Below are 20,053 nucleotides of genomic sequence, written 5' to 3' on the forward strand. Positions count from 1 at the left end.
TGGGGGAAAAGATCCTATCAGAATTATTACCTTATTGATAAATTGGGGGGGGGGGGGTTGGAGGGGTTGTGAATGCTCTTCTATTGAGCTAGCTAGGTTGTTTGTGTTTTTGTTCGTTTTCAGACCTTTTTTTTAGCCTCTTAGGATGATTGGAGCCCCTTTATATTCATTCTTCTTGTTATATAAATTTGATTTATCGATAAAAACAAAAACAAAAACAAAAACAAATGAAAAGATGCAAGAGGAATCATAATCCATATAACATTGTCAAAATGTTGATCATGATCTAAGTAAGATAATTGCAAATGTATGGGGAAAAACAAAAATCATGATCTAAATAATATCATAATATATGTAAAGGCAACATTGACATTTGATAGTTAATACACACTTTGCTGACCTTTAGCAAAAAAAAAATGTAAAGGCAAAACAAAAATTATAATCCAACATATGATCATAGTTGTAAGAGAAAAATAAGAATAACGATCTAAGTAATAATGTCGTTAGAGATATAAAGGTCAAAGGAGAATCAAGTCCAAATACCAAAGAACAAATCCAATGGCAATTTCTCCCAACACAAAACAGAAGAACCAAACAATAATTTGGTACCCCTATGGGAATGTGTGTTGAGGATTCTAGAGAGAAGATATTTGGTATGTTTGACCCTAGATATTGTTTTTCAAATGGATCTGGCTCCAATGCTGCCATATGCTACCAACCACTGTATAACATTGTAACACACAGCCAATTATCTTCATACACGCCATATGAGTCCTAAACCCTCTGAATCACTGCCATGCTGCCATATGTCCTGAATCCACTTCTAGTACTGTTATGTCTATACTGCCAAGAACTCTCTGCCTCTTCCAGTTCTGCTAGAACACATGTGATTCTGTCATATTACTTGTGATGCCTTGCGACACCAGTACATTCTATGTACATCTCTATACGCACAGCTACCATGTGTACGAGTACTCTGCTAATTGTACTATCCCAAGATGCATTATGTTGACAACAATGACAAACATACACTACCAATTGTCCAGGCATTCTCCGATCAATCTCTATGTCAAGCTTTTCTGGTCGTCTCTGGATTTCTTCATCAACTACAAATAATTCACAAGAAAAGGAGATGTTATTTGGCCTTCTTGTCTCTTACTCAAATTCATAATGTTGATGGTAATACCATGGCAACTACAATGGTAATACCATGGTAATCTTTATGGTAATGTAGCAATTGGGCCACACCAGCCCACAATCAAGAGTAATAGGTTGGTTTTTCCCATTTTTGTAGCCATCTAATTATTTTTCAATCATTTCTTTTTGAAAGTTTCATTTTCTTCTTGAAAACAACTCCATTCGGCTTAAGACTTGATCTGTGAACAAGGAAGCTCGGGCCCTTCTTGTCAGTAACATTTGAATCCCCTTCAATTTGAGACATTGAAGATGTCAAAGTTTACGGGGAAAAAAAATGTCGAGGTGGTATAAGAAAGCCCTCCTGAGTGGGTCATCATTAAACCATTTCTTGGCATAAAAAAGTGCAATTTGGATATGTTTGGGTACAATGGAATTCTGGAATATAGGATAAACTATTCTGACAAAAAAAAAAAAAGGAATATATTATAAACTATTTATGTAAATATAATATATTAAAATTAAATAAATTAAAACCAGAATAAATTGAAAAAAAATTAGTGATATACTATGTAGAAATTAGTCATTTAATCCTTCAAAAAAAATTATAAGATGATACATATGTGAAATTTATATTAAATCCATTGTATTAAAATTTACTACATTACTTGGACATACTTGGGTGGGTAAACAACAAGTATAAATACCAATGTAACGCATGGTTGGAAAATCGGATTTTGACTGGGCCCAGTCATTTGAGTCTAGTCAAAATTTTTGAAAACCTGGTCAATAGTCGTATAGACTAGGTTAGAGTAAAAAATGACAAAACTTAGTCATAAATCGCTTGAGTCAAATAAAAGTAGAGGCATGAACTCATGATAGACTTTGCGATTTTAGTCATTTTTTAAAAAACCAAAAAATCGATTCACTTAGAAACTTAGCTGAGTAAAATAGTAAATTTGTATTCTAAAACAATAAGGAACCCTTAACTCCTCATCTCCCTTCTGTTGTTCAATGGTATAAACTAAAAAATGTATTGTTATGTGATTCCTTACTTATTTTTTTTGGTCTTCCCATATATTTGAATATTTTATGATTTTTTACTAACTCATACCTATTTATTGCATTTATAAAAAAATAAAAAGGGTGACTCGCCGTGACTGGGTATGACAAGGTCAAGTTTCACAAGGTTTTTTCTGAAAAACGAGTGGAGTCAGAAAACCTAGTTTACCAACTATGGTGTAAGGATATCATACCCTTGCCTTTACTAAGAATCCAGATCAGGTTCTTTGTACAAGAATCATTTGATTCTCGTACACCACAAGTCGCACAGATGGAATCCAAGATAGTGAGTAGATTCCATCGTGTGGCTTTCAGCGTAGGACAACCATTAGATCCTATCCCAACTCCCTCAAGAGTACCTATACTTTATTATTTATTTATTTTTTCTAGTTTCAGTCACATATACAGTAAAGAAATGGCAAGTCCAACAAGAAATGGGATCTCCCAGCGTCTTGCCCTTGTTGACGCAGTCCGGTATGACTAACTTGAACAAGTCACGAGTCTGCGGCTCTTAGAAGGTCTTTGTAGCCGTCAAAATTGTCTCCTCTGACTTTCTCCTACTTGAACATCCAACATGGATGCATGGAAGACCTTCTCATATTGATGGCACTCGGTAAAACAAGGTGTGCAAAGAAGGCAAATAAAATAATTCAATGGGTGAGCTTAACAGTTTTCTATTCTTATAAATACCCTGTATACTGATGCTCAATCTTCATCGCAACATTACACTTTTAAGTGCAAACAAGTAGTGAAGAGTTTCTCCTCCATTTACTACTTCAGTCTATCACTTTAGAACAAGCAATCTCAACCATGGCTAGCAAGGTAGATGAGAGAGCAGGAGCTGAAATCGTGCGCGGAAAAGAAGCCTGTGATCGATTTTCAGAGGAACTTATCAAAGAGTTGGGATTCCCTAGCGGTGTCCTTCCCACTGGAGAACTTGAAGAATGTGGGAGGGTGAGAGCCACTGGTTTTGTGTGGTGGAAATGCAAGGCCGCCTACGAGCATTTCAATGTGGCAACCAACACCAAGGCAAGCTATGCTGCTGAGACGACCGCGTATGTGGAGAAGGGGAGGATGAAGAAGATGACCGGCGTTAAAACCAAGCAATTGATGGTGTGGATTACAATAGTAGAGATGTGCATGGATGGTAACAAGATCACCTTCAAGACACCTATGGGGGTTGGCAAGTCCTTCCCTCTAACCTCTTTTATGAACGAAGCAGAGAAGAAGAAGTGCCTCAAGCAATAGGGTGCAGAAAATTAAACCCTCAATGGTCACTTTTTATAGTTAAGTCCCATAGGGTCCAGATATGGAAGTTCCTTATTTATTTGTCTTAATGTACCTTTTATCATTTCCTTTACCTAAATAATTGATGTACTGTTAATCGTTAAAATGAACGATTGAAGGCCACAGTTACATAATATTTTTTTGCATGTTCACTCTTCAACATTATAATTAACAACTGCAACACCAGCACAGATGATTGAAGTTTTCTAAATACCATAGGCCTTAATATTTCATTTCCAAGGCATTCAAAAAAGTGTTTCATTCCATACCCATTACCAAACATCTCATCATGTTTGAGAAAACACAAATTGAACAAGATGTCTTGGGACCACAACAAAATGGGAATCAACTTATTTTAGTAATAACATTGCCAATGTAAAGGGGCACAATAGGAATCATCCTCTTAGTACTGCTATTACAAGTGTAAGGGTGCAATTTAAAAACCATGATCTAAATAATTTCATCATTGGTGCAAAGGTAGAATAGAAATTAAAATTCGGTATATCGTCATAGCTAGATAGAAGTGAAACAAGGTCGGGTTGAGCCTGGTTTTTTTAAAACCCCAGCCTATCCTTGAGTCCTCTTAGTTCAGCCCAAAGCCAAACTAGTCCTGAGGCCAGTCTGAAATATCTCAGTCCAGACCCATCCCTGCTGGTCTAAGCCTAGCCCAACATAGCCCGGTTGGCCTAGATTGACCGTGGCTAACCTTTTGTTTTTTGGGTCATTTGTATCCATATGAATTAAAAAAATAAAAGTACAGATTTTAAAAAGTGGAAATTTTTTGAAAAAGTTAATGAAATACCATAAAGAGAGGGGAAAATGACACTTAAGGTACCCAAAATTTGGTGAAATTCTACCTAGGGTACCTAACATTAGGAATTGTATCATTGGAAGTACCTCACATTCATAAACATGATGTTTGAGTTACCTCAAGTTTAACCAATATTATGTTTGAGGTTCCTTATTCTTTTATAATCCCAAGTTTTCCCTTGTGTCTTCTTCGGTGATGAATGTGAATGGGGAAAGAGAGCAGATGAGGGAGGGGAGAGTGAGAGTGGGAGAGAGAGAGTGGGGTTTTGGTTGTTAATACATAATTAAGGGGAGAAGAATGTTGTGCTGTAAGAGAGGCTATTCGATTAAACTTGGTAAAGAATGAGACAGAGCAGGAAGCGAGCCCATCACCAGCCATGTAGCAGCAGCAACGCAGCTATGTACAGGGATGTGCCAACTCAATTTTAGCATTTTCGATATCACCAGAATTCCATTGATGGAACGTGCTTTAACCTATGAAATTTGTTCCAGAAACACCCAAATACTAAAATGATTCGATCCACAGACTAAAGCAAGAATAGAACGATACAAATTGTTATGCACGTCTTGAATTCTTGTATTCATTTTGAAGATTGATCCGCTCCAACATTTTTTGTGGCAATCCAGATGGAACTTTTTCTGAGATCTGTGATGATAGTGGAATAGTATTTATATTCTTTACCCACTTTGTTATAAAGACAGTGAGATTTGGGGTTTTCGATTTAAGGTTTATGGGATAGAGTAGCAGTGCCGTTTTGGATGTTCTTGAGAGATCTCCATTATAGCTTTCTACAATTTACGTAGTGAAACAACTTCACTTTCACCGGTGGACATAGCACACCAAGCTGGTGTGTGCACCACGTTAAATCTCTATGTTATCTGGCTCTATTTTTTGTTTTAGTTCATGTCTTATTTGATGTTTGATCTGACACAAACATTGAACAAAGTCTGCAACAGAAATTTACTCACTAATATTGTATAGTGAACAAGGTTATCAATGGAAAAAGCATTGTTACAAATCAATTTCTCTATTCATAACCTCATATTCATTGATTTGTAACAAATACCCTTAAACCAGAAATTTACTCACTAATATTGGAACTAATGGATAGTTAATTCACCTATTCATAACCTTATACTCAATGATTTTTTATCAGATTCATTCGATTCGGTTTTCGGTTTGGATAACGATCGGTTTGGTGTGGCCTGGTTTTCAACCGGTCCAATCATACCCTAATCCAAAACCAATCCGATAAGGATCAATTCAGTTTGATCCAGGTTTTTTCGATTAATCGTAACGGTTCGGGCTAGGTTTTGACACCTTTGGTGAGGGTGGTCGTGCGAGAAAAGGGATAGCGTGAGATGGGGTTGACCGGTGTAGTAGTGCCAGTGGTAGTGTTTAGGGGTATAATTAGATATATAAAAATAGGTACCCGATAGAATTTGACAAATGTTGAGTACCTTAGGTTGAGTTTCATCAAACATTGGGTATTCCAAGTGTCATTTACCTCAAAGAGAGATTTGACTTTTTTTCTTGCTAAAAGATCATATATTAAAAATCAACCAAGAAACAAGAACAATACACAGAACAGGGGACAAAATACAACCCCTCAAAAAACACCAGATATTTTCCCCACTTTCGGCATTGCCATCAACAGGGACAAATAAAAGGCCAAACTAACAAAAACAAAAAAGAGCTCAGGAATAGACAGGTCTGAATCTCGGTCTACCCTAAGCATCCATAGTAAGGTCATCCTTAACCAAGGTTGGAAAAGACACCATCACTGAAGAATTATGCTGAGATGCCGCAGATTTAGCCAAAAAATCAGCAATAGGATATGCTTTCCGAAAGCAATGGGAGATCTTTGACGCAATCGAATCCAAGTACGAATACAGACCATACCAGCGCTACCAAAGGAACAACAAACCTTGAAGCAAACATGAAGACTACCACTGAATCACACTCAATTTAGAGGTTAGAGATGCCTTGGGATTTGGCAAATTCCAAACCAGGATTAAAGCATGGAACTCAGCCTTAAAATTAGTCGCCACACCCAGAAATACCCTGAAGGAAAAAATAACATGGACATCAGAGTTACAAAAGACACCTCATACCCTTGATTTAGCTGGATTGCCTAGCGAACAACCATCAACATTTAATTTAACACAACCTAGGACAAGCAGAGACCAAAAATCTCCATTAACTAAGTAGGGCCATGAGGTCTCAAAGGAATATTTAGTTTTCTTCCCAACAAAAAATCATGGATGGAAAAGGACTGGCAAGACACAGATGAAAAAATAACCACAATCTCCCTGGAAATATGATCCCAAACTTGAGTTTGATTGGAGTGTTGCCCGTCAAACTTTCGAGAATTTCTCTAGCCAAATAAAATAAGCAATAAGGATAAGGCCACAAATCCACACCTCTTTGAATGAAACTGATCTCGCCTTTCTCTTCCACCAAAAACTCAACTCCAAAAAAGAAGCATTCCGCTGCTAGCCAATCCCAAACAAACTCGAAAACGAAGACCACAAAAATTGAGCGAAGGGACACTCACAAAAAGTACAGTGAAGAAATTCCTCTGTCCGAAAGTAAAATCCACATCGAGAAGGAAGGGGGATACCAAACTTCTTAACCAGATCATCCATGGACAGTTTACCATTGTGAATCCTCCAACCAAAAGCAGAATGCTGAGGTTGAAGCAAATTATTCCAAACCAAAGAGGACCAAGGCGGCTTGGGATTTTTCAACTAAATCACCTCCTCAGCAGATTTTGTTGAAAAAACCCCATTTGGATTAAGAGACCAAAAACACATGTCATAGAAGAAGAGGGGGGGGGGGGGGATAGAAATCTGCCTCACTGAACCAAAAGTTTCTTTCAAAAAATTCGACTCCACCTGAGGCAGACTCCAATGATCCTCATGAATAAAATCAGCCACCTTACCAGCAAAGCCCTTGAACACTCCCGACTCTAAATAAAGAGATATTTGACTATTTTAATTTTTAATTGTTAAAAACATAATTAAAAGATGATATGTATATAAAATTTAAAATTTGGTACAAAAAATGCCACATGGTCGCGCCAGACATGTCGTCCCTGTGCCCTGACATAGGGGTGCACAAAATCCGCCGCACCCTTGGTCATTTCTAGGGGATGTGGTAGACATTTCGGGTGTCCTTGTGACTGGGCAAAGGGGTGGCGTGTACTGCACCTCCAGGTGACCTTCTCTTTCCTATAAAATTTATTTTAAATCCATTGTATTTGAATTTACTAAATTACCCTAATATACTTAGGTGGGTAAACAAGGACTGTATGGATGGTTAACACATGACCTGCCCGTTAGCTAAGCATGCAAAGAGTTGACTTTTTCTATCAGCTACCCTGCCAGTTCACCTTACAAGGTAAGCATCTATAAGAAGTAAATGCCGAGAGTCCAACCCGAAATGGGATGTCCCAGAAAACTTTTCTCCAATATTTTAATTAGGGGGGTTCTGGTATGAATCACTCAAAGAAGATTTCCAGTCTGCCGCTCTATTTGACCCTTGCTCTAGAAGCTTTTGGTAGCCATCAAAATTGTCTACTCTGACCTTCTCCTACTTGGGCAAACAACATGGAAGGCCTTCTCATACCGGAGACTCTTGGTCAAATAAGATGCAAAATTATATCAAATAAAATAATTCATAGACTGGTTTTTTACTCTTATAAATAGCCTGTATATACACATGCCCAGACTCATCCCAACATTGCTCTTTAAGAACAAACAAGTAGTGAAGAATTTCTCCTCCATTTACTATTTCAGTCGATCACTTTAGAACAAGTAATCTCTACCATGGCAAGCAAAGAAGATGAGAGAGCAGGAGCTGAAATCGTGCGTGGAAAAGAAGCCTGTGATCGATTTTCAGAGGAACTGATTAAAGAGTTGGGATTCCCTAGTGGTGTCCTTCCCACTGGAGAACTTGAAGAATGTGGGAGGGTGAGAGCCACTGGTTTCGTATGGTGGAAATGTAAAGCCGCCTACGAGCATTTCAATGTGGCAACCAAAACCAAGGCAAGTTATGCTGCTGAGACGACCGCGTACGTGGAGAAGGGGAGGATGAAGAAGATGACCGGCGTGAAAACCAAGCAATTGATGGTGTGGATTACGATAGTCGAGATGTGCATGGATGGCAACAAGATCACCTTCAAGACACCCATGGGGGTCGGCAAGTCCTTCCCTCTCACCTCTTTTATGAACGAAGAAGAGAAGAAGAAGTATCTCCAGCAATAGGGTGCAGCAAACTAATCAACTCTATAGTCAGTCCCGGAGGGTTCTGAATTCTGATCGATTATTCATCCCATGCTATCTACTCTATACAAGTTCCTTATTTATTTGCCTCTGTGTCGTACCTTTATCATTTCATGTACCGATAATAAATGATAAATATTGTTCCTAGTTAAAAAAAAAAAAGTTAGTTTACCATAACATACAGATCAAGTTTTTAATTAATTGTTGAATGGGTTGGGGGCAGAAGTGTAATTACACATCGCACGGCTGTGCCTAAAACATTTTTCTATAATATTATAAGAATTGAAAGACCAGAAAATGATTGATGATTTCCAAAGCCATAATGTTTCATCGCCAAGGCACACACAAAAAATAAAAGGAACCAGTTTCTCTTCACCAACTCCATCTAACCTTCTTATTGAACTAGAAAAAGGGTATTCCAGACTAGGAACAATAGGGGATGGGTGATGCTTGGACCCTGAACCCCGGAATCCCAGATTAGCTCTTGTCCAGCACCTTGTTCGGGTTGCACGTGCAGCACCGGACACAGTGAGGCATGAAAAGGCCGCCTCACCCCTGTTCGAGCGCCTTGCCCAAGTAGGGATGAGGCGGTCTTTTCCCACCTCACCAAGTCCAACGCTGCACATACTGCCCGGGCAGGGTGTTGGACAGAATCCTTTTGGGATCCTCTCCAATGACATTTCTATATCTCTAGCTTTTTGGGGTTAAATATCACTGTAGTGTTTTGAGTTTTTCTTGAAAACAAGGATGTCATTTAAATAAAATAATAAAAAAAAGACAAACCATGTTTATGATCGATGGGTTATATGGTTATGGATGAAATCAAGGAAAACCCTCATAGATATAAAAGTTAGATAGCACAATCAAACAGGCGAAATCGAGTTCTTCAGTGACCAACTGTGCTCTTTCTAGACACATTGAGGATCAATTGGCTCATGACGCCATGGGTTTGCCGAGATATCGGTTTTGGTAATTGAGGGTTGTCTCTCCTTTGTTTGGGGTTGTTGTTTTAGTTCACTTGTGTTTGGGCCTTGTGCCTGTTGTTTTTCTTTTCTTCTTTAATCCAATGATCCTTTAGCCAAAAAAAAAGATAGCACAATCATTCACATGGCATAAAAGAAAGAGCATTGTTATGGGGCAACAAAACATAGACTAGTAGTGGTTTTATATATATTCAACAAATTTTTGTGTTTTATGGTGATAAACAAAACTTAATTAAAGAGAACTACTTATAAGTCCAAATTAATGCCTACGCTAATATGGGCTTTGGATTTTTCTACCCTGATACCTTTCAATTCTAGACAGTGTGTAATGCTTTAAGCAACCAATGCTTAAATCCTAAACCCTAACACTGTGCACATCCTACGAAACCATAATCCATATGAGTCTCTATAATGTATCCATTTTGAGGATGCCCATCTTACTTCATTATTGTCTTTTTATCAAAACTCCCATCGATGATGATAATTGGATGGGTACCATAAGACAAAGGTAGTGTTGTAAAAGGTTTAGAGGGGGGGGGGGCTATTTGTGTTAGTATGGCTATAAGGATGGTCATATTATAGAGAGGCAAATGATATTGCTGATTTTCTGGCGAAAGACACTGCAAAATCAGGGAATTTTGACTTGATGGTCCAGTTCCCTAATCACATTACTGAGGAGCTTGGGATTGATGCAATGAATAGACTAAGGTTCAGATTTTATTAGTTGGGGGGGTGGAAAGCTCCTGCTGATGGCTTTGCCGTAGGTAGGGCTGCTTCTTCTTTGGTGTTTTTGTCTGGAATGCCAAGGCTTTTGTTTCCCTATAATTATTTTTTTCTCCTTATTAATGAATCCTTTCAGAAAAAATAATAGATGGTCATACTATAGCTTCTTATATCAAATTTACACGTTGAAATTTATGTTTAAACTTTATTGAGAAGATATTCTTTTTAGGGTGTTCAAGAATGATGTTTGTCAATTTGATTGAAAAATTCAACCAAAAAAACTTGATTGAAAAAATAATGAGCGTATCTCACCGAGTGAATTTTTTTGAGAATAAGGTGATGGGGTAGAAATCTTTTTGCCTCTAATAATGACTTATACTTAAGCAAGCGGAAATTCCTCATAAAGATTAATAGAAATCAATAATACATTGTTACATGTATGGATTTAGAGGATCCTATCATGTAGTTATTTATGATAATAGGTATAGTTATCTAGTAGTTAGGGTAGTTAAATGGGGAGGTATATGGGCAGTTATCTTAGTAGTATGTATGTGGTTAACCAGTTATATGTAACTACTTGTAACTTTTTGCAAGCCATATAAATGCGCTTAAAGTGGAAGGGAATATAGACTTTGAAGACGAAAATGATTCTTATCAATCCTCGTATGAGAAGGAGGTCAGGCTTCTTCATTAAGCCAAAGACGTCATAACTTCGTCTATTTATCTTTTTTTTTCTATTTTATCTCCTTTCTTTTCTATTCTATTTTAATCTTACATTGATTTGACCTTGCCTAGGACGGTTCAAGAAGAGTTTCATTGGGATGCTGCTGGGAAAACAAGGTTTCGATTTAGTTGAATTGTAAGTTGGAGGCCAAGCTCTTCTGTTGATGGCAATGCTGAAGGTGGGGGCCTTGGATCTCTCTTTTTTCGTCCTCTACTGTGGTTGTCCAGTTTGAGGTTTTTTTCTGTATATTCTTTCTCACTTACTTTGATACAACCTAATCATTAGGCAAAAAAAAAAAAAAAAAAAGAGTAGTTATCTAGTAGTTAGCGTAGTGTAATGGGGAGTTGTATGGGCGATTACCTTCGTAGTGTGTACATGGTGAACCAGTTATATGTAACTACTTGTAAATTTTTGTAAGCCATATAAATAGGTTTAAAGAGGAAGGGACTATAGACTTTAAAGACAAAAATGATTCCTATCAATTCTTGAATGAGAAGGAGGTCTGGGTTCCCCATTTAAGTCAAAGACGTCATAGCTTCGTCTGTAAAGGTATTTATCCTTTTTTTTTTCTTCCTATTTTATCTCCTTTATTTTCCACCCTATTTCTCTCTTTTTCTTATCTTATCCTATATCCCTACTGTGCATGTATCATACACATTTCACATTTCATATACACTGATGTGATTAAATGAGAAGCCATCCAATTTTCCTTTCTTCAATTTCCTTTTATTTCTCCTATGATATTTATCCAGAATCTTTTTGTTTCACATTTGAAAATGATATGATATTGATGAATTGTTCCCAAAAAAAGTATTACAGTTGATAACACTAACCATAATAGTTGTCAGCATTGATAACAGGATCAATCTCAAAGTATTGTTGACAACCATAGTTATCAAAGTGTTGCCTAGGCGTCCAAGGCTTGGACGTCTTGGTCACCATGTGTCTGAATCTCCTCAACGCCTTGGGTCACCTAGACTCCATGACAACTAATGACAACTACTACTATTTTTATAATAAATGAAATTCCTTATTACAAAAATAATTAAAATCATAATGAAAAATCACTACAAATCATGCATCTAACCCAAGCCAAACAAATCAGGTATTAGAACTTATTATATCATAGGTTGGGCCATTGTTAGTAGTTCCTTGTTGATGAGATTAAGACTAGTTTTTGGATGGGTTCCATCTAAGAGATTAATTAGAACAAAGATTCACATCTATAGATATCAAAGTTCGTGTATATATTATTGAATTAAATAGTCTCGACGAATCCTAAAATTGTTTGAAACTCTAGAAAATAACATTTGAATTAGATGGTTAAAATTCATTTGTTTACCTTAATTTCTTATCCTTAAACCTTTTTAAGGTTTGACCTCTTTTATTTTATTACTATTATTATTTTTTTATAGAACTCTTCATTGTGAGAACTTGGTCTTTGCCAAATAAGAAAATATTTAAGGTATTAATGTTGTGCTTACACACAGTTTTCCTTTTTTTCTTAGCCCCAGCCTGGAAACATCCACTTAGACAAAAAAAAATAGTGGCGTTCTCAGAAGGTTTCTAATATGCGAAGAACCCAATGACTCAGCTGGTTTTTAGGTCGAATTGACTCTCAAGGGACCAACAGTGACAAAGTCAAAGATTTGGAAAAAGTAAGTCTTGGGGTGAGATGGTATCTGTTACAACTGGAAGAACTCACCCTTATAAACCGGTCTACAAGGGAAGGGAACCCAATATAATATATACCCATATCCAAGCCCTTTTGGGACCGATGTGGGTTCCAAGATTCTGTCCGACGGTAGGTAGCCCTTTCCTAGCGGCTCGCACTTTGGCACCAGATTGCCCCTCCCAAGTAGTCAACTGCAAAGAACAGGTCAATGAAAGCACCAATGTTACGATTGGAAGAACTCACCCTCATAAACTGATCTACAAGGAGGGGGAACCCAATATCATATATGCCCACATCCAAGCCTTTACGGGACTGATGTGGGACCATTGCACATAACAGTATCATGGGACAACTAGTCGAACCAGATTTCTTGCTAAAATGGTCCAACCGAAAAGTCCGGTTTAATAACTATCAATTTGAAAAAGGGGGAGGGGGAGAGGGAGAGGGTGGGGAGTCCTCAGGTTCACGTACGAGAACCATCTCGTACGCTCCTAAGGTAGACAGAAAGTTGGATTCCTTCTATGTGGTTATCGTATGTGAACCTGAGCCAGCCTCGAAGGAGTGGTGGTGAGGAGATGGAGGTGGGATCCCATTCTCATTCTTGTATGAGAATAGTTCTCATACGCTTTAAAGGCACACATATGGAATCCACCATGTGGGACCCACTTGAGTGTATTCCATGTGTGCGCCTCCCATACAAGAACGAGAATGAGAAACCCGGAGCCGAACTCTGTGGAGGTGATGGTATCTAAAGTCCCTAAATCTTTTGAGAATCAAAATTTTGGGCAATTCTTAAATACTCCAAAAACGAAAACAAATTTTTCCTTAAAAGAAAATTGTGTCTTCTTCGTTGTCCTAAAATTTATTACTATAAATCAACCAATTTGCACTGTTTTCTTTGTTCATCATCTCCTTCAGGAATCTGTCATTTGCTCTTTCATCTTCTTTTCACCGTTGTTTGGAGTGTTGAAAAAATGGCTGAGGGTTGCAAAATAGCGCTTAAGCGTTTCGTTCAGTCCATGTACGACGAGGTATAACCAATCTATCCCTCTTGTTAAGAAATTCTTTCTTTCCGGAGCTCATTTGCTCTTTCATCTTCTTTTGTTCATGTTATGAAATGCAGGGAATATTGGATCTCCAATTTCATCTGCTTCAAGCATTGCAGGATCCAAGGGATCCTTCCTTTGTAACTGATATGATCAAGTTGTTCATGGACGATGCTGGAAAGATCATTGTGGAACTGAACAGATTTCTGTACTTCCCCTCCTTAACATCTTTTGATGGTGTTTGACTTAACTAACTGTTTTATTAACTTAGTTTTCTTTTTGTTTAATCCATTGGAAGGAGTGCAAGGGAGGTTGACTTCAAAGAAATGGAAGTATATATTTTTAAGCTTAAAGGGAGCAGCTCAAGGTAATATGCAGTTTTATTTGTCCAAATAAATAAGAAAAATGAATGAGAAATTCTTAAAGATGTTTCAAGATTAACAAAGGTGACAAATCTTAGGGATTACCTTAATAAAAAATTTTCATAATAGATCTTTTTTTTCTTTTTTTGCTAAAGATCAACAAGATTTGAATTAAATAAAAAAGAATAGAAAACAAGTGTTTAACGTCCAGGCATTCTCAGACGAATACAAAGAAACAAGAAGATAGGGGAATAAAAATCCCCTAACAAAGAAAAAGTAACTTCAGAGGAGAAGAACTAGCAAAATCTGTACCTTGCCCGCCCCAAGGAATCCACAATAGATCGATCTCTCGTTAATGTTCAGGCAATAAAATGGCAAACAATGAAGGAGAGATGGTTTTAAATATCCTACCAGATCATAATTATAAACTGCATCTTACTTTGTGTTCTATATTTTGTGATACAGTGTTGGGGCTAAGCGCATCAGGGAAGCCTGCGATGAACTTCACCAAGCTTGTGGTGCCAATGATAAAGAGGGGTAAGAAGTTCTTATTCTTATCACTTAATCAATATTTTTCACTAAGCTTTACAGAGTTTTTTCACCTATAAGTGGCTTATGTATTCTTAAGGTGCCATAATTTCGGTACAATTGTTAATATCTTCTTTGTTCTTTATATTTTATGTATAATTTTTCATAAAATTTCTCAAAAAATATGGATATTCTCTGTATTTTCAAGTGGTTTATTGAACCCTTTTATCTAATAGTAGTATATCAAGAGAATGAGTACTGAACTAGTAATGTTAATTCATATCTTAGAGTGCCATGGTTGTATTACACTATCTAGTAAGAACTTCTGTTGGAGAATAGTGAAGTTTTCCATGGGCACTTCTCCATTCTTTGTATAGTTAGTGAAATAAGCAGTGGACTTGCACTTTGTAGATTGTTAGAAATCTGAACAAAAAAGGAGAGGACTGAAAGATGGCCTGAGTCGAACGAAATCGTTCGTCCTAAGAGCGTGATTTGCACCATCCTAATCCCGCAAAGGGTTGCGGCAAACCGCCTCCCAAGATAAATCAGGCGGTTATCAGTTGCGAGGACAAGATAACATCGTGAAGCTATCGAGAGATTTTTTGATATCTCGGGTCGAGAGAATTCGTGGCCCATTTATAGCCCACAAGGCCTGCTCGGATGGGTCACACCCATTGGCTCATATGGCTTGACTCGACAGGTCATGACTATTGGGCTCGGGCTCCTTGGCTTTGTTCGTGTGGGCTGCAACTCTTGGGGTCAATGTTAAACCAAGGGTTGCACTCCCTCTTTGATCAGCCACCGATCCAACGGTGGGATCGATCCTAAGCACCCTTTGATCGAGACACCGTCGATCCCGAAAAAGATTAAGGCGACATGCTTGCGACGATGCGCACGTGCGAAGTGCAAAGTATGCCATCAAAGCACCACATTGCGTCTCACGCACGCGCACACGCACACGCCGACGCCCGCCGACGGTTACCGCTCCTCGCCAAGTGCACCGCATAATCTCTTCTAGCATTACATGTGATAATAATAACTACTTACTACTAACACATATAAACCCAATGAGCTTTCCTTTCATAGCCGATGTGGGACTAAAAGTCCACATCAATATTTTGAAAAATTCCAACAATTTTCCCCAATTTTTAAAATAATTGAGCCTTAGTCAATAAACTCTCTGCACTTTAAATCATACTTACATAAAGGTGTCTTTCGACTTGAACCTTTATGTTGTCAAAATACATTAGTACTTGTCAAAAACGAAGTAGCCGTAGCCTTGAACTTAGAATTTTATAACGACAAATCTAATATACTAGACATATGACTTACTTGAACATAGTTTTAATAACACCCGCACATTTATGGCCTTGTGCTTTCATCTTAGGTTTTCATAAGTGCCTTAGAGACAAGCTTTGAATCTCGCAGAAGCGGCCCCACTTCCTGCACTTATGTAGGTGAATCTAATAAAATGCAGTTGTATGACTTGCATTTCCTATAAGGCATAGACTCATTGAAGGATTGATCCTACCCTCTGTCGGTTTCTCCATACAAACATGCACTACCTTGAGATGTCAAGAGATCTTATCTCTACTAGTTGAGTGCATAACCGGTTATTACTACAAGTGTTTTTCCATTGAACTAGTTGACTAGATGTTGGTCTAGTGTCTAGTTGGTTTCCACTTGCAGGTTACCTCTCATTTACAAGCTTTAAACCCATCTCCCTGGAAGTCTTTCATACCACATCCCTACCCAGGCCTTTTGTAAAGGGATCAGCCAAATTTTTCTTTGACTTTACATAACTAATAGTCACAACTCCTTTGATGAGTTGTTCTCTTACATAGCTATGTCTTAAACTGATATGCCTTGACTTTCCATTGTAGACTTTATTATAAGCCCTTGATAATGTTGCTTCATTATCACAAGATATTGATATAGCAGTATTGACTTAGGCCACAGAGGAATCTCTCGTTAAGAGGTCCCTAAGCCATTCGCTTCCTTTCTATGTCATTGCTAAAGCGATAAATTCAGACTCCATAGTGGAGTGTGAAACTACTACATTTTCTTGGATCCCCAAGAAATTGATCCTCCACACAAGGTAAATATCCAACCACTTGTGGACTTTGATTCATCGGATCCTCGTGATCCAATTAGCATCCTGTGTATTCTTCTAGTATCAAGGAAAATTCTTATAACTTAATGCATAATTCATTGTACCCTTTAAGTACTTAAGTAATCTAGAAACTCGCATTCCAATGAATTTGTCCAGGGTTATGAGTAAATCTACCCAAAACACCAACCGCAAAAGCTATATCAGACGAGTGCATCGCATGGCATACATTAAGTCGCCAATGATACTAGCGTATTCCAATTGAGATATACAATTTCCTTCATTAGAAATTAATCTAATAGAATGATCATATGAGGTAGCAATGGTTTATAGTCCTCATGATTGAATTTCTTTAATATTTTCTTTATGTAATGAGACTGTGTTAAAGAAATACAATCGGAGGATCTAACAATTTTGATTCCCAAAATTATATTTGCTTCACCCATATCTTTCATATCAAAACACGAAGATAGGAAAGCCTTTGTCTCCAAAACAGTGCTTGTATTAATACCAAAGATTAACATATCATCAACATATAAACATATTATAACACCATGTCCATTCTTGAATTTAGAATAAACACATTTATCAGATTCATTTATTCTAAATCCATTTGCTACAATCTTTTGGTCAAATTTATCATGCCATTGCTTAGGAGCTTGTTTTAGACCATATAAAGATTTGACTAGTTTACAAACCTTACTTTCCTGGCCTTTCAAAACAAACCCTTCAGGTTGTTCCATGTAAACTTCTTCTTCTAAATCTCCATTTAAAAAAGCAGTTTTAACATCCATTTGGTGTATAATAAGTTTATTAATCAATGCTAAAGCAATTAACAATCTAACTGTACTAAATCTAGCAACAGGAGCATATGTATTGAAATAATCAATGCCTTCTTTTTGCTTAAAGGCCTTTGCTACAAGCCTAGCTTTAAACTTATCAATGGTTCTATCGACTTTAAGCTTTCGCTTAAAAATCCACTTACAACCAATAGATTTAAATCCAGGAGGTAAACTGTTTAAACCCATGTTTTATTACCCATGAGAGAATCCATTTCATCATTTATAGCTTCTTGCCAAAAAGCGTAATCTTGAGAATTCATGGCTTCTCGAAAAGTCAATGGATCATGTTCAACATTATATACACAAGAATATGTAACTTCATTTCTGTTTCTTTCTACCAAGAATTGATAGAAATCTGGACCAAAGGATTTTTCCACTCTAACTCTTTTACTTCTTCTAAGCTCAACACTCTCATTATTCTCAGAATTTGATTGAACAATATCTTGATCCTCCTTGTTTGTATTTTCATTCTTCCGTTTCCTAGAGAATGAATCCTCAAAGAACTCAGCATCTCTAGATTCTAAAATTGTATTTTGGCTAACGGTCTCTGTAGATTCCATCATTAGAAATCTATAGGTCTTGCTATATTGGACATAGCCAATGAAAATGCATTCAATTGCCTTTTCACCTAATTTAGGTCTTTTAGGATCAGTTAATCTTACCAATGCTCTACATCCCCATATTTTGAAATATCCAAGAGAAGGTTTTCTCTTCATCTAATATTCATAGGGAGTGATATTAGTCTTTTTATGGGATATACGGTTAAGTATATGACAAGAGTCATTAATGCTTCCCCCATAAATTCTTTGGTAAGTCGAAGTAAGTAAAAGTGTATTCACCATTTCGTTAGAGTCCTATTTTTCCTTTCTGCTACTCCATTCTATTGAGGACTATAGGGTGCCGTTGTTTGATGGATAATTCCATAAACTTCACAAAAATCATCAGTGGAGAAGTATTCTCTTCCCTATCACAGTAAGATTTTAATCTTACGATCCAATTGGTTTTCCACTTCGACTTTGTAGATTTTGAATTTCTTCAAAGCCTCATCTTTAGTCCTTAACAAATATACATATGTGTATTTTGAACAGTCATCTATAAATGTGATGAAGTATCTTTTACCACCTCTAGTTAGAATACCTTCTAACTCACACAAATCGAGAATGTACTAATTCTAAGAGTTGTGTATTCCTTTCTACTTTCTTAAAAGATTTCCTAGCAATTTTAGACTTGATGCATACAGTAACATTTGTCATGACTAGAAGATGTGCATTACGGTAATAAACCTAATTTAACCATATTTCTCATGCACTTATAATTAACATGCCCAAGTCTAGAATGCCATGTATCAAAAGTAGAAACAATGTAAGCAGAAGATGAGTTTTCATTAATCATATTAAATTTATACATCCCGTTCGATGCATATCCTTTCCCAACATAAACTCCCCTTTAGACACTATGATGTTCCCGACTCAAACAGATTTTAAATCCATGTTTGTCAAGCAAGCTTACAGACATTAAGTTCTTCCTAATATCGGAACATGAAGTACATCATTCAAAGTAAGCTTTTATTCGGATGTGAGATTGGAACCACCTGTGCCTTTACCTATGACCTTAGCGGTTGAAGAATTTCCCATAAAGAGATCTTATCCATCCGCTATAGGTTCATAAACTTTGAACAAATGTTTGTTCTTGGCAACATGTTTGGTTGCACCAGAATCGATCCACCAATCCTCATCATCACCCACTGCATATACCTCAGATATCATAGCAGCCCAGTCATCATTGTCAACCATGTTGGCTTGGTCCTTTTGTTGCTTCTCCTTGATATAAACTCTACACTGTTTCTTGAAATGACCGGCTTTTTCGCATTTCCAGCAAGCCGCTTTGGGGTTAATAAATGTACCCTTTTTCTTCTCAGAAACATTGCTGTTTGAGTTAAAATAATACCGCAAGCGTACGGGTCAATCGTAGCTACGGGTCGAACACGAGGAGATATATGCCACTCTATTTAACTAACTTAAAAGTAATGCAAAGTGAACCAAATTAAAGTGTTAAATTAAACTAATTAAATTAATGAAAATTAATGCATCCTAACTCATAAGCATCTAACAAAATTAAGGGATTAAATTGGCGCCCTAACACGTGAGCATCTAACCTATCAAACTAAAGCGAATTGAAAGGAATAACAAAACACAGCCACACTTCATAATCACATAAAAAAATAAGGGAATAAAAGTGCATCCACATACCACAACCATATAAAAAAATAAAAGAAATAGAGGGAGAAGAAGAAGAAGATAGAGAGAGATAGAGGAAAGGGAGAATGAGATTAAGGGTTTAGAGAATGAGATACCTTGATGTGCTTGAATACTAGAATAAACTCACCATGGCTTCCTCTTCTAAATCTCCATGTCTTGTCATCAACATAGAACTTAGACTAGGAAGCTTTAAACTAAAACTATTACAACCATTAAACTAGA

The 20,053-nt window shown here is 37.1% G+C and overlaps 3 protein-coding genes across 3 annotated transcripts; all 3 read left to right on the forward strand.

Moving 5' to 3' along the window:
* Window positions 1-3,006: 3,006 nt before the first annotated feature.
* Window positions 3,007-3,444, forward strand: LOC122663167. Its single transcript, XM_043858871.1, has one exon. The coding sequence runs from the start codon at window positions 3,007-3,009 to the stop codon at window positions 3,442-3,444; it is 438 nt and encodes a 145-aa protein (XP_043714806.1).
* Window positions 3,445-8,121: 4,677 nt separating this feature from the next.
* Window positions 8,122-8,603, forward strand: LOC122662386. Its single transcript, XM_043858003.1, has one exon. The coding sequence runs from the start codon at window positions 8,125-8,127 to the stop codon at window positions 8,560-8,562; it is 438 nt and encodes a 145-aa protein (XP_043713938.1). The 5' UTR covers window positions 8,122-8,124; the 3' UTR covers window positions 8,563-8,603.
* Window positions 8,604-13,659: 5,056 nt separating this feature from the next.
* LOC122663168 (histidine-containing phosphotransfer protein 1-like) lies at window positions 13,660-14,634 on the forward strand. The gene is made up of 4 exons (XM_043858872.1): window positions 13,660-13,716; window positions 13,809-13,939; window positions 14,030-14,098; window positions 14,559-14,634. Exons 1-4 carry the CDS (start codon window positions 13,660-13,662, stop codon window positions 14,632-14,634), a joined length of 333 nt encoding a protein of 110 aa, XP_043714807.1.
* The last annotated feature ends 5,419 nt before the right edge of the window (window positions 14,635-20,053 follow it).

Source organism: Telopea speciosissima, chromosome 5 (assembly GCF_018873765.1).
Source record: "Telopea speciosissima isolate NSW1024214 ecotype Mountain lineage chromosome 5, Tspe_v1, whole genome shotgun sequence".
Classification (NCBI taxonomy): Eukaryota; Viridiplantae; Streptophyta; class Magnoliopsida; order Proteales; family Proteaceae; genus Telopea; species Telopea speciosissima.